Raw genomic sequence first — 27,361 nt, forward strand, 5'->3', positions numbered from 1 at the left:
AAATTAGTATTTTCAAATCAGAGAAGTAACCATTTTAACATATAGGTTCTTTTAGTAACAAGTCAGTTTTTCTTTTACTAATAATTGTAAATACTTTTTAATTTTACTTTATACCATTTAGGTACTTGTACAACAAATTCACATACATTCTTTTTATGTGTATCACTTCAAAATATTGTACATTTTTTGAACACTGAAAGTACAAACAATATCACAATGTAGAAAAGGAATGGAAGATATGGTATTTTTACAATGAAATACATAACACTCAGCAGCATATCATATAATGGTATCAGTAAAATATTCTTAAATTGCACATATACATAAATATATGATACCATTTGATATGGCTGCCACAAATGTTTTACACAGAATATATATAATTTAATTTACTAGAACATAAAGGTACACACAACATAGTGTATGATGTATATCAAAGATAGAAGAACTTTTATTTACAGAAATTTATGTGGTAATGGAAAATCGTGGATGGATTACACACAGTGCAAGGTGCGGAAACACGTATCCTTTTATGCTGTGTTCAGGAACTAAGAGACACATTAAAAATAGTTGAACACACACACACACACACACACACACACACACACACACACACACACACTAGTTACACCACAGAGCCAGGGGAGTAGAGTGTAGCACTGTGTGTCCAAAGAAGAATGAGAGCAAACACACACAGGAGTTTCAATGTTCAACTTCTACGAGTCTCTCAGCTACTCTTTTCCAGCATACAGTGATTAACTGTATTTACTCCACTGTTATATGTACTGAAAAAATGCATCACTGAAAATTATAATACAGCAAACATTTGAACACATTAATCTTACACACTTGCCTTCCTGGCACAAAGTGAGATCTGAGTTTATACTGCAATACTTCCAAATTTTGCTCATACTTTGACTCTTACATTATTCAATCTGTCTGGCAAGAGCTATCATCACTTCTCTAACTTAAATTTTTCGAAACAATGTAACATTCAGATATCAATCACACAAATTTAGGCCGTGAAATCATCAACTAGAGTCAGATAAACTCTACTAAAATTAAGAATCATTTCACACATATAGCAAAAATAGAAGATATATCAATGAAAATAATCAATGTTTGAAAATGCGAAGTACTAGGATAGATAAAAAACCTACTCACCAGGTGGCAGCAGGAAAAAATACATAACAAATATGTGGAAACGTTTGACCATTCAGAGCCAGTGGCTCCTTCTTTGGGTTGAAGGAAAAGGACTGATGTGACTTAGGAAATGGGAAGAGTTACAGAAAAGTCGGCCAGAACTCTGGGTCATAGGGGACATATTGGATGGGATGAGAAGGAAACCTTCATCTGCAGCTCTGGATGACTTTTCTGTTACTCTTCCCATATCCTAAATCTCACCAGTCCTCGTCTTTTGTCCCGTTTCCTTTCCCTTCTTCAACCCCTACGCCAGAAGAAGGAACCACTGGCTCCAAAAGCTCACATTTACACATCTTATGTGTTTTATTCCTACCGCCACTTCATGTGTAGACTTTTTTTAATCTATCCTATTACATTATAAAAATAGAAAATATGCTGTACAAGCAGGCTACTGACATGTGTTCACTTCATAAAATATTTTCCTTCCTGAAATTATCCCTGAAGTGCTATACTTCTAAATTCTTAACCAAAATAGTATCATCATTTTATGCTGAAATTTGTAGTTGAATCTATGCAAGGCGGAACCAATACAACCTGTTAAGAATTTTTGTCAGCATCTTACTCTAATCGTAAAAGCAATAACAAGATGCAGCCCTTTGTGGCATTGCTTCTGTCTAGCAATACAATTAAAAAAAGTCCATCAGTTAGAGCCAGAGAGGCAAAACATTGTGAAGGTTTCCCTCATTCCATTATTTCTTTACAGACTTACTTCTGAGAGACACAATCCCTCCACAAACATACTCAGTGCACTATAAATTCATGAGAAGATAGTAAATAGCAAGATTTTCTTCAAATGTGTGTTGTTTTCTATTCAATTTCGTCAATCGAGAGCCTCGTCTCACATTATAACAAACAATTCTTTTGATATTATTAACCAACATTACAAAAATTAAAATATCACTTTTCAACAGATCTTTAAAATTCAATTTTTAAAATATATCACTATATATGGCATTCACAGTTTATGCTAGTGTGCTACAATGAGAAACCAGTTCTAGCAGTATTTTTTTAATGATCCACATTTGTTTTTGAACACAAAACACAAAACACAGACTATAGTACAGCACACATTTTTATACATAAATGATTGATGCAATCATTGCTTTTAATAAAGTTCTATGTGATGCTATAATAAGTAATAAACCATTTTTATAATACTTTCTAAGGCACCATATAGCAGAATGTTTCAGTCATAAGGGGACTTATGATGATACAGGAGCTGCAGGAAGTGATGTCACTTAAATGATTTGTTCCTTATCCAGTGAAATGAGGTACCATCAGTTGCCATCCACTTATTCTTCCTCTATAAGTAATTGGCCTCCAAATAATCTGTAAAGTATTACATATTTGTGTGAAGATAATGTATAACAGTCAGTAGACAGGTTTAAAATCTTATAACTGTTTTTTATTTCAATGTATGCTTAGATCCACAACCAGCTCTATATATTTAGCCAAGCTAGGTGAGTGATTTATCACTTATTGGTTATTATAATACTACAGTGTAAAGAAATGTATTTTTGATGGATCATCCAGTTATCATAATATGCCCGAAGACTGTTTAGTAGCACTTTTGAGAGAGTTGATTATAAAAGCAGAGGACCAATAGAAAAATAGAAAACTGACAAATTAATATAATAATGCAGTCATGAGGTAGAACAACAGTAAATACTGCCTCCGGCCACATTAAGATCGTCAAGAATTTTTTTTCCTGTTGTAATTTGCTTGGTGCAGGATGGAAAGCAAATTTATCCACTCTTCCAAGGGTAAGGCAATACATGCATAGTGGCTGCCATTCTGGCACTGACAACTGAAGTATTTCACTGAAGCAGAGCTGCACAAGACTGGTGGTGTGTGGCCCAGTGGTAATGCTGTTATGTTATTACACTGGTCATAAGGCAAGTCTGCTAATAATGTGAACAGGAAGTGAATCTAATTTACTTCTGTTTTATGTCATATATTTGGCATTCTCTGAATCGTGACTAATTAGTTTACCTATGCTAGAGCCGGACCTGCTTAAATCTTTTAATGAAGAACCACAATACATGTGAAATGAGACCAAGAACTACAATAACACTGAGGGCAGCTAATGCACCATGTTTCTGTAAAAAACAACCTTTAGGAGTTATCGGCAGATTGGATCAGTGAATCATACTGTGATGTGTGATAAGACAGCTTAGCTGGTAGTGCTAATTATGAAACGCAAAATATTCACATTCAAATGCCAGTTCTGTCATATTTCAGCTTCTCTCTAATATTAATAAGAAAAATTAAATATAATTTACACATGTTTTAAAGAATTTTAAAAACTTATGTCAATCAGGAGAAAAGTACTTGACTCCAGAATGAACCCTTAGGCCAGCAATAAGCCAGTTCTTCATGAAATCCTTTCTTCCAGAATTGCTAGCCCTGCAACCTATGCACAAGAGATACTGTGAAGTTTGGAAAATATGAGAGAAATATTAGCTGAATTGGTGTGAGGATGGGTTGTGTCATGCCCGTACAGCTTAGTTGGCAAGCACGATTCCCAGTTCCAATCCCCAAGTGACACACATTTAAAACATATACAAAGTTTCTAAAAAGCACATGTTTCACAAGCAAAACTGTAATTAATGTACTGCAGAAAAAGGAGTCTCACTATACTATATACCCAGGGGTGGCCAAGAATTTGGCTCACAGGCTTTGCCTTGGCACAAATGCCATAGTGCTTAGTCTAGCTAGCACATTTCCCCTATCGCCCATTTTTTTCTCAGCATGAATAGGGAGAAATTGTGACTGCGCTGTATTGAAATGGAAATGCAGCTGCACACCCTAGGACTTGGTTTTATATTTCACATTTCTCAACAACACTGATCAAAAGAAAAACAGATTTTCAGTGTTATTTAATTACTTTTGGCACACTGAAGACATATAATTTGTATCTGGTACAAACTGTTAGCATACAGACAATTTCACGGATTTTCACACTCAAATTGCCACGTAATCGTGACTGACTTAGTTTTGTAATTGAAAAAACCTCTTTCACATGCATAAGTTGATCAAAATATTGTAGCACTTTTGCAACCTTATAACGGAGACATGAAACTGCCTGAGGAAAGCAATGCAGAAGGTGGAAAGTCTCCTATCCATTATGGATGTTCTAATTTCTGCTCCTGCAATCTTTTTTCTTCATAAATTCAACAACAGGAAGTCTCAAATTGAAAAATCATTGTAGGTGTGCCCCTTGACTTAACCAACATACATTGCAGTAATATGTAGTCTCCATACTCTTTGACTGACTCCACTAAAAACTGTTGCAACTGACACACTGCGTGCAACTTCAGAAATTTTGCTATTTGCACCATCAATTTTTTTCACATACTGCATGCCTACAAATTTAGTACAAAGTGCTTTTGATGTACAGGACAATGAATCCCATCTGTCGATCGTGTAAGTTTTTATCTTTCATTGCCAAGCAAATCTTTAAACTCTTTCTGCATCATACTGTAGTGTCATTTCATAGCAAATTTGGAGTACCATTTGCTTATGCGAGTGCATAATATATATCAAGCATTTTCTACCCTAACTTCTCTCATTCCCATCCATTTCTGAAGGCTTGTTACAATAGATCACTACAATGCTTTTGGCGCAAGCAGCCACTGGATCTGTTCATGTCCTTCATATAACGAACAAATAGCAAAGGGTAAACAGCGCTTACATCAAGATTCTGCCGATCCGAAGGGAATTGTCTTGACCGAAAACTGCTATACCGCAATACCAAATGAAATGCACTCTACCAGGTTCTTCCGGGAAGGAATGACCAAACAAACCAAAGATAGGCTGTGCCTTGGCCCACCTGCGGACCACACGTCCTGCATGCATGGAGTTTGGCACACCGCGACTGGCCCTGATGCAAAGTATCACATACAGTCCTCACAGGAAACAGCTCTTTCAGAATCTAAACAATTTACAGAAAGAGGTGTCAATGATGTATTCTTTTTAATTTCTCTAGAACTTCCATGATTTCTCAGTTTCTTGACTTATATCTTGCACCAGAATAGAGCATACAGCATTCAAATTATTAGGCAAGGATATAAAGTCTGCTTAGAAATTAGGTTTTTATCTTGTATTTTGCTTGTGCATACCACCATTACTGCAAAACTTACAGTCTCTATTAGCAAATAAGATAATTAAAAACTCAATCTCAGTGTAATAGTGAGTGTATGAATTTAAAGATGTCAAGAGTGCCCTTTTTTTGCAAAATAAATCCATCTCCATAGCAGAAGGTAGCTAATGCATTATTAGAGTAAAGGCCGTCAGTCTAAAAGTAGCTGTGTCAAACATTCGGTAAAGAGATTTTTGTTTACAAGAAGCAAGACTTTGGCATATAGTTCCTGACCAAGCAATATATAAATAATTTACACAATAAAACACTTTACCAACTACATTTACTCATACATTCACATTTTTAAGTGCAATGATTTACATTGCATTTGTATATGGGGCCTCTCTCTCTCTCTCTCTCTCTCTCTCTCTCTCTCTCTCTCTCAGTGTGTGTGTGTGTGTGTGTGTGTGTGTGTGTGTGTGTGTGTGTGTGTGTGTGTGTGTTCTGCTTTTCTTGTTCTGCAGCCATCTTTTTTTTTATTATTTTAAAGGCTCTCCTCCATAGCATAGAAATTAATACATATGCACAACATTACAAACAAACAAACAAAAAACACACACACACACACACACACACACACACACACACACACACACAAATAACTGCATTTGAAAATGGAAAAAATTGCTGAAATGCATCAAAATATGCATGCAGAAATGTAACTGTAGTGTGCTGTTTCATTATTTAAATAATTAATGACTAGGCAGGAGGCTTTTGAAAAAGACTAATCACAAGGAATTAAAAAGTGTATGCAACTCTGGGTTAAAACTTAATCGTTCGATTTGGAGGTGCAGCCTAAAACTTTTCTCTCCCTTGAATTTCGAGTCTCAAATTTCAGTTGAGGCTTAGATTCGGGAATTTTTTTTCCCTTGATTTTGTGTCTCATTTTTCATATGCGGCTTAGATTCGAGTAAATACGGTACCCCTTGGTGTTTACCTGCCAGTGTAGCATTTCATAAAATGAACTGTTTTAACAAGCGCTATGAACAAAACTTGCAAGCTAATCACTTCCGTTATGACAAGTCTAATTGGTGGCACAATTTGCATATGTCTGCACACTGCAGCCTCTGTACTTGGTGGTAGGTTCTGAATTATATCAGAAATCATCAAGAATGCCTTTACAACGACGAAGATGCCATTATCAACATGGCACTGAGGTTGAACATGGTCACGTAAAAGGGCTATGGCAAGCTGGATGTTTCTTCCGCAATACTGCAGATAGACTTGGCAGGAATGCATACACTGTACACAACTGCTGGCAGTGGTGGTCATGGGAAGGTAGTCAAAAGAAGACTGGGCTCCAGAAGCCCATGTGTCAGTACCGAGATGGAACACCGTCACATTCAGTGTTTGGCTGTTGTGCATCCTACTGTGTCTGCAGGGGCAATTCGAGAAGCAGTTGGCACCACAGTGACACAATGAACTGTTACAAATCAGTTACTTTGAAGACAGCTATGAGACAGACACCCTGTAATGTGCATTCCACTGAGCACAAACCACTGTCATTTGCGACTTCAGTGGTGTCAAGTGATGGCTCATTAGAGGATGGAGTGGAGATCTGTTGTGTTTTCTGATAAAAGCTGGTTCTGCCTCAGTGACAGACATGGCCACGCTTTAATTAGCAGGAGGCTAGGAGAGTGCCTGCAACGAACTTGTCATTGGCCTAGGTACACTCGACCTGCAGCTGGAGTTAATGTCTGGGGCATGATTTCACACAACAGCAAGAGTACTCTCGTGGTTATCCCACACACACTGACTGCAAATTCCTATGACGGCCTGGTAATTTGACCTGTTGTGCTGCCATTTGTGAGCAGCATTCCAGGGGGTGTTTACCAACAGGACAACATTCGCCCACATGTATTATTGTAACCTAACATGCTCTATAGAGGGTTGACACGTTGCCTTGGCCTGCTCGGTCACAAAAACTCTCTCCAATCGAGCCCATAGGGGACATCATTGGAAGACAACTCCAGCGTCATCCATGACCAGCATTGTCCGTCCTCGTATTGACAAATCAAGTGCAACTGGCATGTGTCCATCCTGCAACATCCGGCGCGTGTATGACCCAACGCTTGGATTAAACATTTATTATTGTACTAGCATTTTACATTTGCAATGGCTTTTCTCACACTTACATTAATCTGTGATCTTGCAACACTAATCACTTAAATAGGTTACCTAGAAAAATGTATTCCCAAAATTTTAGAAACTTAGAAGAATTATTTCTTGGTGCTAAGATTTTTTTTCACAAGTGTATTTTACCATATACATATACAAAGCAATGGAATTAATATCGAAAGATGAACATTATCATACAGGTACAAATGAAATAAGCATGATGAAAGATAAAAGAATTCTTAAGTTTAGTTTGAGCAAATACTAAGAAGTACTTCTCTACCTGCAACATCATTGAATCCTTCCTCCCTGAGTGCAGATATCAATTTATTCAGTTTTGCTTCCTTAGGCTTCAATCCTACCCATTCTTCCAAAAGGTACTGGACACATACATCACTGTTTTCTCCATAAACAAGAACACGCATACGAATATTATTAATGCATTTTGTAAGACCTAATGTATGTGCTAAACTCGTCCATCCTTGAGCTGCTCTATAGTTTCTTCTGACAACATTCATCATTTCTGTTGTCAACTCTGCCAAAGGAAAACAAATCTTGTTAAATCATCATAAAAAAAATTCTCAATAAAACACTGCTAAGAGAAATTGCTCTTACAAACACTTGGTTTGTTAGAACTATCCTTTCTTGCAAGTGAAACATGACGATGAAAAATTTATCACAGTTTTAGGATCTCCTCTATCATTAGAAGTATTACACTGATTTATCAATAGCTCTTTTTTTTTATTGTGTCACATATGAACACCCAATACCCACTCCAGGTACATGACAGACACAAACTGATCAGCATTCTACCCTCTTGCATTATCTATGACTGTCTACCAAAGCTGGAGCAAGATTTTAATTCCAACATTGTTGACATAACCATTCTAGCATTCACCAGAAATGATTTATGGTTATTTGGGGAGACTTTATTTGGGCTGAGGACAAGAATCTGTGGCCAACTCCTTCCAAATTAGGATCCTCTATATTAAAATTGCACAATTTAATTAGCAACTAAAGATATGTTCAAGGATGATCCAGTGTAATATCTGAATGTTCCTTTTTGAACAGGAATGAAGTGCTATTTGTAGCCAGACATATCTTGTAATGTGTTAAAAATTAATGCAGGATAAAGATGATGTCTACAACATCATTACTTCCCATAATATTCATGGACTCAGTTTCCAGAATTTCCCACTATTGCCACTGAAAGAAATAGATTTTACATTGTGAAATGGAAACACATACTACAGTGAGTGTACCCTGTTCCACTGCCATTGGAATTTGCTGCACAGAATTTTTCTATACAGGGTGATCCAGGAGGAGTGGTCAATATTCAGCGATGTGGCAGGAATGATGATTTGAAGCAAAGAAGTCTATTAAAAACAGACTCTAAAATGAATACATTAAGATCAATGAGCACTTCTTCGTCTTTGATACTGCAAAACAGGTCTCTTCTAATGCAAGCTCTTTGCTTTCCATGTTTTGAGAGGAGGTATTATGGGTAAAAACAAGAAAAAATTGTCTAGTAAACATGGGCTCTAAAACGCACATCTTAAGAGCTATGAGCACTTTTTCAGTAGAAGAGATGTGTTTCACAGTAGCAAAGATGAACAAGTGCTTATAGCTCTTCAGGTACGCATTTTTGAGCCCAGGTTTACTAGACTTTTTAGCTACAAGGTGTGTTTGTGTGTGTGAGAGAGAGAGAAAATAATTGGCCATTATATGGCTGAGGAAATTTTCTGGGTAGCACTTCGGGCAAAATGGAGAAGTAACACACTTAAATCTCCATCTGTACATAGCTGGAACCAAATATCTGTGTTACAAATTTAACATTTTATGCAGTATCACCTCACAATGATAGTAATGCAATCATAAATAGAAAAAGAGATTTAAAATTCACTCTTACTCTGCCTGTAATGAGCTATCTGTATATTAGTTGACTTTATTTATCATATACAGGGAAAAGTTTTAATTGTCATGTTGGAAATATGAAGTTACATAATTATTTTTGTTTGTTTGTTTGCAAGTGTGTTGGAGACCTGGTACACAGCAAAATCCCCATGCCACCATATCAAAACACACTGCTACAGGAGCCAAAACAAAACAGTACAAACCATCAATAAAGTCGAGCATCGTGCGGTAAATCTTTTCTGCATTTGGAGCAGAACGACACTACAACAACCCAAGCTGTGTTCGTCGAAGTGTACAATAACAATGCACCATAATATGGCACAGTGGTTAGATGACACAGACAATTCCAACATGGTCAAACAAGTCTGAATGACAAAGAACAAAGTTGCACACTACATCTTCATAAATAACCAAGAAAGATTACTGCATAATAGGTGTAAAATACAGTGTAGGGCTATAGATAGAGAGATGCTGAATGAAACACATTTGGCTGTCAAGATAGGAATACGTAATGCCTTTAATGACTAATGTAGCAGAATACTGTCAAATGACATTTCACAAAATGCAAAGAAAGTCTGGTCATACATAAAGGCTATTAGTGGCATCAAAGTTAGTGTCCAGTAACTAGCCGGTGAGACAGAAACTGAAATTGATGGTAGCAAAGCAAAAGCTGCAATGGTTAACTCCATCTTCCAATGTTCCTTTACAAAGGAAAACCCAGGAGAATTGCCCCAATTTAGTCCTTGTGCTACTAAAAAGTTACATGAAAAAAGCTGAAATCATTAAAACTGAACACAGATCCGGGATCTGATGGAAACCCTGTTAGATTCTATACTGAATTTGTGGCTGAGTTAGCCCCTCTTCTAACTATAATCTATTAGAAATGCCTCAAAAAAAAAAAAAAAAAAATTGCCCCATTCTTGGAAAATGGCATGGGTCACACCTGTCTACAAGAAGAGTAGTAGAAGTGACCCACAAAACTACTGTCCAATATCCTTGACACAGATTTGTTGTGAAATCTTAGAACATATTCTGAGCTCAAATGTAATGAGGCATCTTCAGCAGAATAACCTCCTCAACGCCAATCAGCATGGATTTCAAAAACATCAATCACGTGAAATGCCACTCGCACTTTTCTCAAAGCTATCCAGGCAACCAGGTAGATGCAGCATCTCTTGATTGCCAAAAAGCCTCTGAATCAGTACTGCATCTATGCTCATTGTCAAAAGTACGATCATATGGGGCATCAAATGATATTGGTAAGTGGATTGAGGACTTTTTGGTAGGGAGGACACAACATATTATCTCAAATGGAGAGTCATTGCCACATGTATAAGTAGCTTCGGATGTGCCCCAGGGAAGTGTGTTGGGACCCTAGCTGCTCATGTTGTATATTAATGACCTTGCAGACAATACTAATAGCAAAATCAGGTTTCTTGCAGATGATACAGCTACACATGTGATCAAAAGTATCCGGGCACCCCAAAAACGTACTTTTTCATGTTAGGTGCATTGTACTGCCACCTATTGCCAGGTACTCCACATCAACAACCTCAGCAGCCATTAGACATTGTGAGAGAACAAAAGGGGCGCTCCGTGGAACTCACGGACTTCAAACATGGACAGGTGATTGGGTGTGACTTGTGTCATATGTCTGTACACGAGATTTCCACACATCCATAGGTCCACTGTTTCCGATGTGATAGTGAAGTGGAAACGTGAAGGGACACATACAGCACAAAAGCGTACAGGCCGACCTCGTCTTCTGACTGACAGAGACAGCCGACAGTTGAATAGGGTTGTAATGTGTAATAGGCAAAATTCTACACAGACCATCACACAGGAATTCCAAACTGCATCAGAATCCACTGCAAGTACTATGACAGTTAGGCCGGAGGTGAGAAAACTTGGATTTCACGGTTGAACGCCTGTTCATCAGCCACAAATCATGCTGGTAAATGCCAAACACCACCTCGCTTGGAGTAAGCAGAGTAAACATTGGATGACTGAACAGTGGAAAAATGTTGTGTGGAGTTACGAATCATGGTACACAACGTGGCGATCTGATGGCAGGGTGTGGGTATGGGGAATGCCCGCTGAACATCATCTGCAAGCTTGTGTAGTGCCAATAGTAAAATTCGGAGGCAGTGGTGTTATGGTGTGGTCATTTTTTTCATGGAGGGGGCTTGGACATCTAGCTGTTTTGCATGACACTATCACAGCACAGGCCTGCAGTGATGTTTTAAGCACCTTCTTGCTTCCCACTGTTGAAGAGCAAGTCAGCAATGGTAACTGCACCTGTCAACACGATCAAGCACCTGCTCATAATGCACGGCGTGTTGCGGAGGGGTTACACGAAAATAACATCCCTGTAATGGACTGTCCTGCACAGAGTCCTCACCTGAATCCTATAGAACACCTTTGGGATGTTTTAGAATGCCGTCTTCGTGCCAGGCCTCACCGATCGACATCGATACCTCTCCTCAGTGCAGCACTCCATGAACAATGGGCTGCCATTCCCCAAGAAACCTTCCAGCACCTGACTGAATGTATGCTTGGGAAAGCAAAATCTGTCACCAAGGCTAAGGGTGGGCCAACACCACATTGAATTCCAGCATTACAGATGGAGGGCACCACAAACTTGTAAGTCATTTTCAGCCAGGTGTCTGGATACTTTTGATAACATGGTGTCCCTATAATAAAGTACTAGCTGAGGGAAGCTGTAGAAATATTGAGTCAGATCTTGATAAGATTTCAATGTGGTGCAGAGATTGGCAACTTGCTCTAAATGTTCAGAAATGCAAAATTTTGCACCTCACAAAACAAAATTAAAACATAGTATCTTATGACTGCAATATCAATGAGTCACTGTTGGAATCGGTCAACTCACTCATATATCTGGGTTTAACACTTTGTAGGGATAGGAAATTGAATGACCACATATGTTCAGCTGTGGGTAAAGCAGGTGATAGACTTTGGTTTACTGGTAGACTACTGGGGAAGTGCAAGCAGTCTAAAAAACAGATTACTTACAAATAACTTGTGCAGGCCATCCTAGAATATTGCTCAAGTGTGTGGGACTCATACCAGATAGGACTAACAGCAGATATTGAACATATACAGAGAAGGGCAGCACGAATGGTCACAGGTTTGTTTAATCTGCGGGAGCATGTCACAGAAATACTGAAGCAACTGATCACGCAGACTCTTGAAGACAGACATAAACTATCCTGGAAAACTCTATTAATGATTTTTCAAGAATCAGCTTTAAATGATTACTCTAGGGATATACTACAACCCCCTATGTATCACTCACAGAGGGTTCGTGTTTAAGCTTAGAATAATTACTGCTTGCACAGAGGCAGTCAAACAATCATTCTTTCCGCACTCCATATGTGAATGGGCAGGTAGAAACCCTAATAACTGGTTCAATGGGATGTGCTGTCTGCCTTGCAACTCACAATGGTTTGCAGTGTATAGATGTAGATGAAATCGTGAGAGATGTGGAGGCCCTGAAGCCAAAAGACCGGAGTATCACAACTGAGGTCATAACAGAAAAAAAAATGAAAATCAGCTGCTCATTAGTTTTCAACATCTTAAATGACACTTTGAAGCTCATCACCCTCTACATGCCACAACTGCTCACACCCATTCAAGAAGCCTGCCAAACTTATGTAGCAGTGGAAATGCTGCGGCTGTGCGAGTGAATTCAGACAACTTCTTTAGCCGCCTAATAACCATGGGCGAGTGCTGGGAGTATCACTACGACCCAAAGGCAAAGGAGCATAGCAAGCAGTGGAAACATATGGATTCACCACTGCAGAAAAGGTGAAGACATACCATTATTCGGTTAGGCCATGCTGGAGTGTATTTTTGGAACTAACACGGTGTGGCAACTTGAGGGGAAAAATTTGACAGGTGCATATTAACAAGACTGTGTAGCCAGAGCATTATAGGAAACTGTCCACAGAGGTATTTTTGTTCCACGACAATGCCCCAGCTCATTCAGCACAGGACATAGCCATGGATGCTACTTCCTTGGGCTATCAGGTTTCTCACCCTCCCCCCTACCCAACCCTCCCTCCAACTCTCCTGACATGGCTACCAAAATTTTCATACTCTTCACTCAGATAATCCACTGGGCAGCAGATATTTAAAGACTGAGAATGAGGTGACTTTAAATTTGGAATGTTTCATGAATAGCCAAAGTGCAAACTTCTACAACCAAGGTCACTGGCACAGAGTATGCAGGCACATCCACACAAGAACTCGGAAGTGAAAAATAATCATGCATACAAACTTGAAAACACATTACCCACAATAAAATGTAGTGCTTAGGGTTATTAAGGGCTTATAATTATGAAATATATTGTAAATATACATAAGATGAAGTTTGCAGATATTCATTATGACTTTTAAATACATACGTGGATATTCAATCATGGCAGTTTAGTAATTATTTCTGCGCCATAACAGGCACTCAATATTAACATGCAATTAAATTGAGAAATGTGGAAAATAATTTCACTTTTATTATCATTAACTGGTAAAAGATCTAGTGTGTTAAACTAAAAATACCAAAATAACACACCTTTACAATGTATGGACATCAAGAATAAGAACATTATTATCATTATCATTACTTTAGAGATCAGGTAAACAAGGGTTACTGGTCTTTAGAATTACAAAGCCTAATTACGTTTGCTTACCTCGGTCATCATCTTTTGTATTTTCAGTGTTTTTCTTCTCAGACTTTTTAGTATTATCTGAGTCAAATTTTCTTTCAGAAACATTTCTTTTGTCATCCTCATTAACTGTGTTGTTTTGCTCCTGCAGGCAAAGATCTGTTTCTTGTCTAACTCCATCAGTTGCCTGTGGATCTTTCAGCAGAGCATCAACCAGCCATGGATAATCGTGTTCGAGAGCATTAATGAAACTTCTAAATGCTTCGCTACCCTTTTCAGGCAACAAATCCAGCAACCGGTCTACCCTTTCAGCATCACAAGGTGCAGAATTAACCCTTTGGTACTCATCTCGATCCAAGACTCCTTCCTGCAGAAGCTCTGCAGCAATGTGGTCAAATACCAAGTTGTCCCTCAAATCATGACGAGCCGCTCTAAGCCGTGCCAAATCTATTGCATCCATCATCTGTTGTAAAAGATAAAACAAATCTATCAGTCAGTCTCAAATATAATAATTTATCACTACCTATGAGATATAATTTCTGGCACTAAGTAAAGTGTGAGGTAATTATACTGACTTCTAAGTAACTGCCTCATCATATAACATCAACACAGATGACTTACAAGATTTCTACAAATATCTTCATTAGATCATTGTATTAAAATGTACTGACAGAGTAATGTGGTCATATAGCACGTCTTCCTCCTCCACAAGGAATTTTATAGCATATGGTCTGTTCCATACATAGAACAAACAACTGTAAATGTATTGTTTTAAAACATTACAGCATTTTCCAACCTGCAAGTGCGCATGCCATATGGATGACTATCTCCATTCCCCCTTCCTCTACCCCCGTGTTGGTTTCTAAATAAAACTGATGCAAACATTATTATTACTACAAAAAAGTGTAGTAAATGATTGTAAAAATTATGACTAAAACATTAATTCAACAGAAATGGATGAGACTATTTTATCTCTATTAGCATAATTCTGAGCTATATTTAAAATGCTTCGAAAGTCATACACTTTATATCATTAATTGCCCCTGAGACAGTAAAGATACTGATGAAAATATTAAGAGGTTATGGGATGCAGCAATTTATATCTTTACATTTGCTGATGTTTCGAGTGAGTTAACATTTAATTATCTGGAATCTAGAATACAGTGGTTGCTCCATGTAATAGCTATTCCTATGCTGTAGACAGTTGCCACTGTAGACAACTGTAACAGTCAAATAAAGCACCGGAAGTGAACCGGAAAGCTTTTAGGGTAGTTACTTCATTTGAAAATATGTTGTTTCCGAAGGAACACACCTATTAATTTCTTGAGTATGGGAAAGGATTTCTACTGAGTAAAGTATGCAAACAAAAACATTGCTCTCTTGGACATTTTTTTTGGATTCAGATCGCTCAATGTTTTATAATAATTTGTGTAAATGACTCGATTTTCTTACGAGTGTGACAGTGACAATTTGTATTCTGTGATTTGCTTTCCAAAGAAGATTCACAGGTCGCATGTTTAACCCACGGTTAGCGATGTTTGCTCTAACTCTTCTTAATTGATAAGCGCCTTTACTGTAGCATGACATTAAATATTGTTCATTAATAACAGTTCTGGGTATCGTCGTCTACTTTTTACTGCCTTTTAATCTGCGTTAATTTAAGGTTGGTTATTATGGTGACAGCCAACAGGCCTTATTTCGGAAAACATCATAAACTATTTGAAAGGTCAGATTACTATATTTCCTGTAGTTTTCAAGCACTTTTGTCATTGTTGATAGTTGTTTACATTCGTATCTTGTCTGTATACTGACAGAAAAGACTCGGTGGATGCGTAGCAATTGACATAATGGAAGGTTGTACGCCAACCTGTTACCATTGGAAGCCATGCTGCTCTACACATTCCGTGCAGTTTCTGTTTGTAAACAGACAAGCACTGTTTATGTTCGCCTGAATTAGTGTTACCCAACAGTTACCGCATAATTATACAGCCATTACCTTCGTTCACAGCAAATGAGCGCCCCTGTTGCCTCCCGCATGCAAACAGATCCTACGCGACGCTTCTGTATCAAATACGCGTGGGTGCAGCCAACACAATAAATGAAAATGGCAACAGTACACGGGCACCTGTCATCCGCCACTTCTTCGTATCCCTTTTTCAGGCGACAGTGGTGCGGTGAAAGTTGGTTGATTTTCAGAGTAAGATCGGAAACATTCACTCAGAGCTTGTCGAAGAGAAGATAAATTAACGACGGCTGAGGCTCACACACGGTTCCCCCACCACCTTCTCGGTGTGACAGGCACCGCATGCGGGCGGCAAAAGAAGAAAAAGAGTGCAGCCGCAAAAGGTTGTTTACTTCTTTTCGGCAATAGCTAAACTACAACACTGGTTACAGATATTTTCAAAACTTAAAAAAGTTGATTTCACAGTGCAACCACCTCTGAATACCGATTACTCGTCAAGTAATTAGTACGGTACTGCCGACATTCCATCAACTTATTTAGCATTCTTGTATCTCGTCATGTACAATGATACAGGATTTCTCACACATGGTATTACGTACATAATAGTAGATATAAAAGTTTTCCAAATACACATTGGCTAATAAAATATCCTTATGCATAATAGAAAAGCCAGAAAATTCTAAATTAGAGTAATAAAAGAGTTTTTATTACATCTTTGCGAATACAGTTTATTTTAGCACACGAGCACTTCATTGTACTATAATGAAGGAAATAAGCTTCTCTACTATGCGTGCTGATGATTCCAGCATTCTTAACGCTGGAAGTTCCTGGTGTTCCTTCAGAACACAGTGAGTATCATGAATATAGATACACGGTAGGGTCATTATTAGTCATCATCATCATCATCATCATCATTTAAGACTGATTATGCCTTTCAGCGTTCAGGCTGGAGCATAGCCCCCTTACAAAATTCCTCCACGATCCCCTATTCGGTGCTAACATTGGTGCCTCTTCTGATGTTAAACCTATTACTTCAAAATCATTCTTAACCGAATGCAGATACCTTCTCCTTGGTCTGCCGCGACTCCTCTTACCCTCTACTGCTGAACCCATGAGTCTGTTGGGTAACCTTGCTTCTCCCATGCGTGTAACATGACCCCACCATCTAAGCCTGTTCGCTCTGACTGCTACATCTATAGAGTTCATTCCCAGTTTTTCTTTGATTTCCTCATTGTGGACACCCTCCTGCCAGCGTTCCCATCTAGTAGTACCTGCAATCATCCTAGCTACTTTCATATCCGTAACCTCAACCTTGTTGATAAGGTAACCTGAATCCACCCAGCTTTCGCTCCCATACAACGAAGTTGGTCGAAAGATTGAACGGTGCACAGATAACTTAGTCTTGGTACTGACTTCCTTCTTGCAGAAGAGAGCAGATCGTAGCTGAGCGCTCACTGCATTAGCTTTGCTACACCTCGCTTCCTGTTCTTTCACTATGTTGCCATCCTGTGAGAATATGCATCCTAAGTACTTGAAACCGTCCACCTGTTCTAACTTTGTTCCTCCTATTTGGCACTCAATCCGTTTATATTTTTTTCCCACTGACATTACTTTCATTTTGGAGATGCTAATCTTCATACCATAGTCCTTACATTTCTGATCTAGCTCTGAAATATTACTTTGCAAACTTTCAATCGAATCTGCCATCACAACTAAGTCATCCACATATGCAAGACTGCTCATTTTGTGTTCACATATCTTAATCTCACCCCGCCAGTCTATTGTTTTCAACATATGATCCATAAATAATATGAACAACAGTGGAGACAGGTTGCAGCCTTGTCTTACCCCTGAAACCACTCTGAACCATGAACTCAATTTACCGTCAACTCTAACTGCTGCCTGACTATCCATATAAAGACCTTTAATTGCTTGCAAAAGTTTGCCTCCTATTCCATAATCTCGTAGAACAGACAATAACTTCTTCCTAGGAACCCGATCATATGCCTTTTCTAGATCTATAAAGCATAGATACAATTCCCTGTTACACTTCTCCATTATTTGCTGCAAACTAAAGATCTGGTCCTGACAACCTCTAAGAGGCCTAAACCCACACTGATTTTCATCCAATTGGTCCTCAACTAATACTCGCACTTTCCTTTCAACAATACCTGAGAAGATTTTACCCATAACGCTGATAAAAGAGATACCTCTGTAGTTGTTACAATCTTTTCTGTTTCCATGTTTAAAGATTGGTGTGATTACTGCTTTTGTCCAGTCTGATGGAACCTGTCCCGACTCCCAGGCCATTTCAATTATCCTGTGTAGCCATTTAAGAGCTGACATTCCACTGTATTTGATGAGTTCCGACTTAATTTCAGCCACCCCGGCTGCTTTATTGCACTGCAATCTATTGACCATTTTCTCTACTTCCTCAAATGTGATGCTATTTCCATCATCATTCCTATCCCATTCTACCTCGAAATCTGAAACATTACTGATCGTATGTTCACCTACATTGAGCAACTCTTGAAAATATTCACTCCATCTGCCCAAGGCATCCACAGGATTCACCAGCAGTTTTCCTGACCTGTCCAAAATACTTGTCATTTCCTTCTTACCTCCCTTTCGAAGACTGCTAATTACACTCCAGAATGGTTTTCCAGCAGCTTGACCCATAGTCTCCAACCTGTTTCCAAAGTCTTCCCAAGATTTCTTCTTGGATGCTGCAATTATCTGTTTGGCTTTGTTTCTTTCTTCAACATAACTTTCTCTGTCTACCTCAGTTCTAGTATGTAGCCATTTTTGATACGCCTTCTTTTTCCTTTTACAGGCTGCCTTGACTGTGTCATTCCACCAAGCTGTTTGCTTCATCTTACTTTTACACACTACTGTTCCAAGACATTCTTTAGCCCTTCTATTACTGTGTCCATGTACCTTGTCCATTCCTTTTCCAATGGCTGTAATTCACTACATTTAACTAACTCGTACCTTTCTGAGATCGCTGTTACGTACTTGTGCCTGATTTCCTTATCCTGAAGTTTCTCCACTCTTATCCTCCTGCATATGGACCTGACCTCCTGCACTTTCGGCCTCACAATCCCAATTTCACTGCAGATTAAATAATGATCAGTGTCATCAAAGAATCCCCTTTATTAGTTGCTTGAAAATTATTTGTCATCGCTTTTATTACAGTAATAGCTCTCTTTTGGAACATAAATTAGTGTTTAGCCAGACAGGTATTCTCCCCAAAACCTGCGTGATTGCAATTAGGAACTTAACACTAAACCAACACTACAGAGATTTTTAAGCATTGAAAGAACATAACAACAGTGACTTATTTTTTGTTTGTTTAACAATTCTGTAGGTTTCCGCTACCTTAAATGCGCATCTAGGCATAAAACTAAAATTTAATATGAGGTGCTTGCTCTATCTTACACTGTCCAAGTTCTGTTGTTAGGTTGGTTCCCAGTTTGTTTCTTATATTGCTCAAGCTCATCCAAACTGTTTCTTTCTTTTCTTGTCATTCGCAATTAATTTGTTGTCCCTAAACCAAATACTTGCTTCTTCTGTAGCTGTTGTGACTCTCTCGTGTAGGTCAAGTTTCATTCATAGCCGGACATGACTCTCTCGTATGTTGGTAAACTCTTTATGCTGTATCTTTATCCTGCGATACTCGTTAGAAGGATAGGATTTGAACCATACATATGCTACCCCAAAAATCCCACAGAAATTTACTCCTGAGCAATAAATTGTGATCATTAATATCAGATGCCTTAGATAGGTCCAAAAACTGGCCAGTTTAATTCATTATTACCTGTGGAATTAGTAATTAGTTTTAAAAAGTTATAGATGGTTGTGGCAGGTGACATTTTTTTCCTAAAACAGTATTGTCCATTAACCAACATTTGATTTTTGTTAAGGAAATGAGAGAGTCGTTCATACAGTATCCTTTCAACTAATTCTGGAAAAAAAAAGGTTACAGTGAGATAGGTCGATAAGTAACAACTGGTCACTCTTCTTGTAATGTGGCTTGACAGTCGTTTTTTTTTCAGTTTTTCTGCGAAGACTCCTAAGCTAAACGACACACTTCTGATGTCAGCTAGTTCGGAATTATGAATCTAGCACCGCATTTTATTACTTTGTGTGGAATCCCATCACTGCCACACGAAACTTTATTTTTTTTTTAGTTTATTAATGGCTTTTCGTGCCTCTAATGCAGTTACATTATACAGAAACAGTCTCATCAATCACGGTGAATTGTTCTCTCGGGCTGAAATTATATTTACTTAGAATTAAAATTGTTGCTATATTTGAGCAACGTTTGTCATCGCCCTCCCAACCGTGGTCGGTTTCCCCGAACTTGGAGCCGCTACTTTTGATTCAAGTAGCTCCTCAGTTATGATTGTGAGGTTAAGATCATTTTACATTTTAAACAAATAAGATATTTTTATTGTACAATATCAAAGAAAAGGAGTTTGGAACTTCTCCGTCCCTATAGCTTGTACAACAGGAAAATTAATTTGCCAAATTGTTTTTATGTTTTGGTTGAAAGGAACTTGTTCTCAATCCAGCAGTCTTGAAGCCAAATTTTCCATCACTGTGCCACTACAAGTAATTATTCCCTTCCTTGTCGAAAATTTAACTGTCTCACAAATTCTGGATAAGCGTTCATCTTACAAGAAAGGTGGATCAGCAACAATGACAGCAAAATAACTCTGAAATGGTTCTGGAATTTGCAGTTGCGACTTGAAACCATTAAAAACTAGTCATCCCGAAATAGTGCATGCTACGTATCACAGTCAAACAGCTTCGCAATTTATGAGTCTTCTCGACCATGGGAAATAGTGCTGGTCAGGAAATCAAATCAATTTTTGCTCTCTCACCAACTACCGTCGCAGTTGCTTCTGCCAAGATTGTAGTGTTTTCTTCATCATAATGGAAGTAAATTAATTACTAGTTTTCATTGAGTTGTAGCTCTTCGACTTTGTTCGTAGAACGTTTTGTACATTTGGATCATTCACAGCTCGTTCTGTACAGAAGTTTTGCAGCGCAGCTAAGGTACGTGGCGACAGTTGCTGTTCATTTTCACTGTCTGATATGATAAATTAGTGAAAGAGAAAACATTCATTCATCTTTGGTGTAAGTGTTCTAGAGCACGCTTCTGTTTACTACTAACAATCTCTTTAATTGCTTGCATCTTTTCACACCTTTTTATTGTTATTATTATTATTATTTTTCTTTACGTTTCACCGCGGAAAGCGCAAGCACGAAATCGTACGTAATCTCAGTGAGTCACCACAGGAACCGGTCACCTCATACAAAATGGGTTAAACCATTCGTGGGGACATAATATAAGCTCAGTTGCAAGTGAAGTAGGTGGCAGACTTCGATTCAGAGAGAGGATACTATAAAATGCAATCTTTAGAGGAGACTGCTCCCTTACAATTGTGCGACCCATCCTAGAATATTGCTCAAATGTGCGGGACCATTACGAAATAGCGGTAACGGAGGATAATGAAAGTATACGAAGGAGGGCATGCTCACCAACTTGTTTGACCCCATGGGAGAGCGTTACGGAGATACTGAAAACCCTGAACTAGCAGACGCTTGAAGAGAGACGCAAACCATCCCGTGAAAGTAGGGTTGCAACCTGTTCCGATTTTCTAGGGGCGTCCCTACATGAGTATGCTGGGACACCCTCAAGTCCCTACTTTCATGGTTTACTTCTACAGCCGGCCGAAGTGGCCGTGCGGTTCTAGGCGCTCCAGTCTGGGATCCGCGTGACCGCTACGGTCGCAGGTCCGAATCCTGCCTCGGGCATGGATGTGTGTGATGTCCTTAGGTTAGTTAGGTTTAAGTAGTTCTAAGTTGTAGGGGACTGATGACCACAACAGTTAAGTCCCATAGTGCTCAGAGCCATTTGAACTTTTACACGTTACCTTTTTTCTATCACGCTGCATGATTTTTAATTTCATATTCCTAAATTTATCCTCTTATTTTTGTTACTCAAAGTCAATACATGTAAAACTCACAAGAGAGCAACAAAAGAGTGGGTTTAAAAGTCAGCTGTTTCGAAACCTCTCCTTTTAACAAAAACTGAACCGAGCAAGAAAACCGAGGTGACCTTTGATAGCTTTATAACAAGGTGATCAGGAACAGCATGAGAAGCTTATAAGAGTAGGCTGTGCTGAAAAATGACTCTAACGAAAAATATTTGATAAGTTGGGTCGTTTCCGAGTTAATTAGCGCTGAAGTTAGCCAAACAGGTCGGTGCACGAGTTAATTCAAGCGGCCCACCAGAGACAGTGTCAGTTATTCTCACAAAGTAGGTAATACGCGCGAGACGGCTCAGCCTTTGGCTCGGGTCCGACTCTTACTACGGTCCCATGTCTAATTTTTGTATCGTTGTCTTGTTCGGTTTTAAGAAACGAAACGTAAATCGCGTCTGGCGACACCGTCTCTGGCGGGCCGCTTAAATCTGAACGCGCAACGACCTTCAATGCTAATTAACTGGGAAACGGCGAAACGCAGAGTGGGACGCAAGGAGCACTCCATTTCGCAAACTGTTTGTACTCATAATACAGCAAAGAAAAGTGACTCACTGATCACTAGACTACAACAGGCTGAGACAGCCACTCTGTAAGCCCCTAAAACCCCTAGCTTAATTTTATTGCATTTCTTCTTTATAGAAAACTATACAGGATGTATCAAAAAGAATCATCCGATTTGGCACGTCTATATTTCTGAAACTAATAAACATATACAATGAGTTTTGCTTTTTGATGAACGGGAAAAACAAAAAGATTTTTTTCATACCTTTTCATAGGTGTTCAATATTCCTCACTTGAGATACACGGCATATGCCAAGGCGGCACTCAGATTGTTCCCACACTGCAGCGAGCATGTCTTGAGTTACAGCTTCCACAGCTGCTGTTACGCGATGTTCATTCATTATTGTTGGTAACGGAGGCACATAAACAGCGTCTTTTGTAAACCGCCACAAGAAATAATTACGTACAGTTACGTCCGGTGACAGGAGGCCAGCAATTTAAGGTTGACTAATTTAGTCCAGTGTGACCGATCCATCGTTCAGTAATCCTTTGATTTAAAAATTCCCGCACTTCCAGATGCCAGCGTTGCGGTGCCCCATCCTGTTGGTAAATGAAGTCGTTCGAATCAGTCTCCAAATGTGGGAAAAGAAAGTTCTCAAGCATATCGAGATATGCGCGTCCTATAACAGTATTCTCAACAAAGAAAAATGGAGTATACACCTTGTCCTGTGAAACTGCACAAACACATTAAATTGTGGTGAGTCCGTGTCATATTGTACAACTTCATGTGCTTGTTGCGTACCCCATATTTTCACATTATGACGGTTCACCTTTCCATTTAAATGGAATGTTGCCTCGTCACTGACCACTAAGCGTGGAAGAAAACCGTCATCCTCATGTTGCCAAGAACGAAATTACAAAACTCTACACATTGTTGTTTGTCACCTTCACGAAGAACTTGCAGTAGCTGAATTTTGTATGGTTTCATGTGTAAACGCCAGACGGACATCGGGGCATGTTGAGCTGACCAGCTGCACGACGAACGGATTTCTGCAGACTGCTTGTGAAATTGAGGCGGATGCGTTCGACGTCTGTGTCAAACACTCGGGGTCGGCCCGGCGATTTGCTTTTACACAAACAATCTGTTTCTCGGAATTGTTCATGACATCGTCTAACGCTCTGTGCTGTACCAGGATCCACACGCATACCTAGTACGAAAGTCACGGTGAACAGTTATTACTGACCCGCACTGCGCAAAACGTCTTTTAGACAATAAGCAGGATTTCAGATTTTCGCATCCCGGCGCGCTCGTGTACGTATATGTGTCTGCGAAGCAGAATTTTAGAATTTCCCATTGCGACGCGGACGTGTACGTGTACGTGTGTGTGCGCGCGCGCTCACACCCACACACATACACACACACACACACACACACACACACACACACACACACACACACACACAGAGAGAGAGAGAGAGAGAGAGAGAGAGAGAGAGAGAGAGAGAGAGAGAGAGAGGAGAGAGAGAGAGAGAGAGAGAGAGAGAGAGAGAGCACTTGTTTCTTTAGGGGTCTATTACACTACTGGCCATTAAAATGACTACACCACGAAGTTGACGCGAAATTTAACCGACAGGAAGAAGATGCTGTGATATGCAAATGATTAGCTTGTCAGAGCATTCACACAAGGTTGGCGCCGGTGGCGACACCTACAATGTGCAGACATGAGGAAAGTTTCCAACCGATTTCTCATACACAAACAGCAGTTGACCGGCGTTGCCTGGTGAAACGTTGTTGTGATGCCTCGTGTAAGGAGGAGAAATGCGTACCCTCACGTTTCATACTTTGATTAAGGTCGGATTGTAGCCTATCGCGATTGCGGTTTATCATATCGCGACATTGCTGCTCGCGTTGGTTGAGATCCAATGACTGTTAACAGGATATGGAATCAGTGGGTTCAGGAGGATAATACGGAACGCCTTGCTGGATCCCAACGGCCTCGTATCACTAACAGTCGAGATGACAGGCATCTTATCCGTATGGCTGTAACGGATCGTGCAGCCACATTACGATCCCAGAGTCAACAGATGGGGACGCTTGCAAGACAACAACCACCTGCACGAACAGTTCGACGACATTTGCAGCAGCACGTACTATCAGCTCGGAGACCATGGCTGCGGTTACCCTTGACGCTGCGCCTGCGATGGTGTACTCAACGACGAACCTGGGTGCACGAACGGCAAAACGTCAATTATTCGGATGAATCCAGGTTCTGTTTACAGCATCATGAGGTCGCATCCGTATTTGGCGACATCGCTGTGAACTCACATTCGAAGCGAGTATTCGTCATCGCCATACTGGCGTATCATCAGGCGTGATGGTATGAGGTGCCATTGGTTACACGTGTCGGTCACCTCTTGTTCGCATTGACGGCACTTTGAACAGTGGACGTTACATTTCAGATGTGTTACGATCCGTGGCTCTACCCTTCATTCGATCCCCGCGAAATCCTACATTTCAGCAGGATAATGCACGACCGCATGTTGCAGTTCCTGTACGGACCTTTCTGGATACAGAAAATGTTCGACTGCTGCCCTGGCCTGCACATTCTCCAGATGTCTGACCAATTGAAAACATCTGGTCAATGGTGGCCGAGCAACTGGCTCGTCACAATATGCCAGTCACTACTCTTGATGAACTCTGGTATCGTGTTGAAGCTGCATGGGCAGCTATAACTGTACACGCCATCCGAGCTCTGTTTGACTCAATGCCCAGGCGTATCAAGGCCGTTATTACGGCCAGAGGTGGTTGTTCTGGGTACTGATTTCTCAGGATCTATGCACCCAAATTGCGTGAAAATGTAATCACATATGAGTTCTATAATAATATATTTGTCCAATGAATACCCGTTTATCATCTGCATTTCTTCCTGGTGTAGCAATTTTAATGGCCAGTGGTGTATATGACCGGTAACCATGGTGTAAACGTATACTCCTGTATATGTAACACAGAACCATCCTCAGTGACTAGACTGAACAGAGTAATTACTGTGAGGCATGCTCTCTCAGCGCGGACTCATTGCCCGCGACCATCGTCATCTGAGTACAATTGTCTGTACTAAGACAACGCTGCATCATACCCTCGTGGGCCGCTACAGGATGTGGGTTATAAGATGTCGCTGCTCTGACACAATGGGCGGAGGTCAATCGGAATCATGTCTAGGCCGTGTATCCTGGTAAACAAGAAAGAGAAGAACTGTCCCCTGCTCCGCTAGAGCTCGCGGTCTTAAACAAGTGAGCTTTATCCTGTGGGATCGTTTAAAACAAAATGTTGCATGCACATTCGCCAGCGGTAACAGATCTCTTTCGACGACTCATAGCCGAGGCCTGACTATCTGTTACGCGTGGCATCGTTCCAGAGATTGCCCTTACAGCTCCGTACACAGCCTCATGTAGAACACGGAGGTCATCATTAACAGCAGATCCTCCACTTAATGACGAAGCGAATGGAGCTTCATGTACTGTTTTACGTTTATCATCCACTGGTCGTAATGCTCTTGGCCTAATCCAGTTCAGCTTCACAATCAACGACACCATAAAAACTGCCGTTTTAAATGTCCGATGAGCAAAGCCGTCTTCGGAAACGAGCATACAACGTTGCCGTATCCACTATGATGTGAGATAATATGAAAACAAAACAAGGAAGACAGTACCTTCTTACTTTCAAATTCCACCTATTTAAGTATCTTCGACCGTGCTCTTGCCAAATGAGTTACCTGTATGATTTAAATAACGAAAACTGCACCAGTTACTTATTTTTTGCTGCTTAGCACAACACGTGCATGTGCATTTGTGCATTTATTTACATGAATATGTTTGGCGATGTTTGCACGTGTGACTCTCTAGCGTCCTTTCAAAGTTAGAAGATATTGTGTGTCCTCCATATACAGAATATCACACACACGCAGACCATCACTTACACTGTTCCTTTACAAAACATCAGTACATGTTTTGCAAAGAAACAGTGTAAGTGATGATTTGCGCGTGTGTGATATGCTGTAAAATGGACGAGGTGCAATACCTTATAACTTCGAAAAGACGCAAGAGAGGCAAAAAATCACACGTCCAAATATCACCAAACAAATTCATGTAAACAAATGCAAAAATGCACTTGAAAATGAGAATAAATTCTTGAAACGCGTTGTGCTAAGCAGTAAAAAATAAGTAACTGGTGTAGTTTCATTATTTAAATCATTAATGACACCGTTGCAGGCTCTGCCAAAACATCTAATATGATGAGCGAAATCAAGCTGATTTACCCGTATTGCGATATCTGGGTTGAAGCGAACAGATCATGCTTAATACGGCACATTTTCCTAGTCATTGTGTGCAGTTCCTGTTTTAATGTGTGTATTGTTTGCATTTGTGATAGTTTTATGAGTTCCTCCTGTTTTCAATATTGAATTAAGATAGATTTTAATAGTTTCTCTTCTCATATTGCACTTAAACCTACTTATCACATTGTGTCAACTTGGTCTGTGAAGCTATGAAGAAGAATTGTTGTTAGTAGCACATGAACTACAGGTTGCATAAAACTAAATTGAAAGGGATGAGTTGAATACACTGTATGTTCTGGGCTATTCTGCAGATTGGTAATTAATCTGTTGCGATTTTGTGGGCGAAAGGTCTTACAATATAGTATGTCAATATCACGCGTTTTTTACTACTTGGCTCGATCCCGTTTGTGGAAGTTCCATAGCGGCACCTGAATTTAGCGGACTGTGAGGCA

The 27,361-nt window shown here is 39.7% G+C and overlaps 1 protein-coding gene across 1 annotated transcript in view; it reads right to left on the reverse strand.

Annotated features, from left to right (window-relative positions):
• Positions 1–574: 574 nt before the first annotated feature.
• Positions 575–27,361, reverse strand: part of LOC126335935 (uncharacterized) — a 112,158-nt gene continuing 85,371 nt past the window's right edge. Inside the window, exons 2-4 of the mRNA XM_049999411.1 lie at positions 14,083–14,521; positions 7,743–7,994; positions 575–2,532 (exon numbers count right to left, since the gene is read on the reverse strand). Coding sequence (XP_049855368.1) covers positions 2,507–2,532; positions 7,743–7,994; positions 14,083–14,521 — 717 coding nt within the window. The 3' untranslated portion in view covers positions 575–2,506. The remainder of the gene's footprint in view (positions 2,533–7,742; positions 7,995–14,082; positions 14,522–27,361) is intronic.

This window comes from Schistocerca gregaria, chromosome 2 (genome assembly GCF_023897955.1).
Source record: "Schistocerca gregaria isolate iqSchGreg1 chromosome 2, iqSchGreg1.2, whole genome shotgun sequence".
NCBI lineage: Eukaryota > Metazoa > Arthropoda > Insecta > Orthoptera > Acrididae > Schistocerca > Schistocerca gregaria.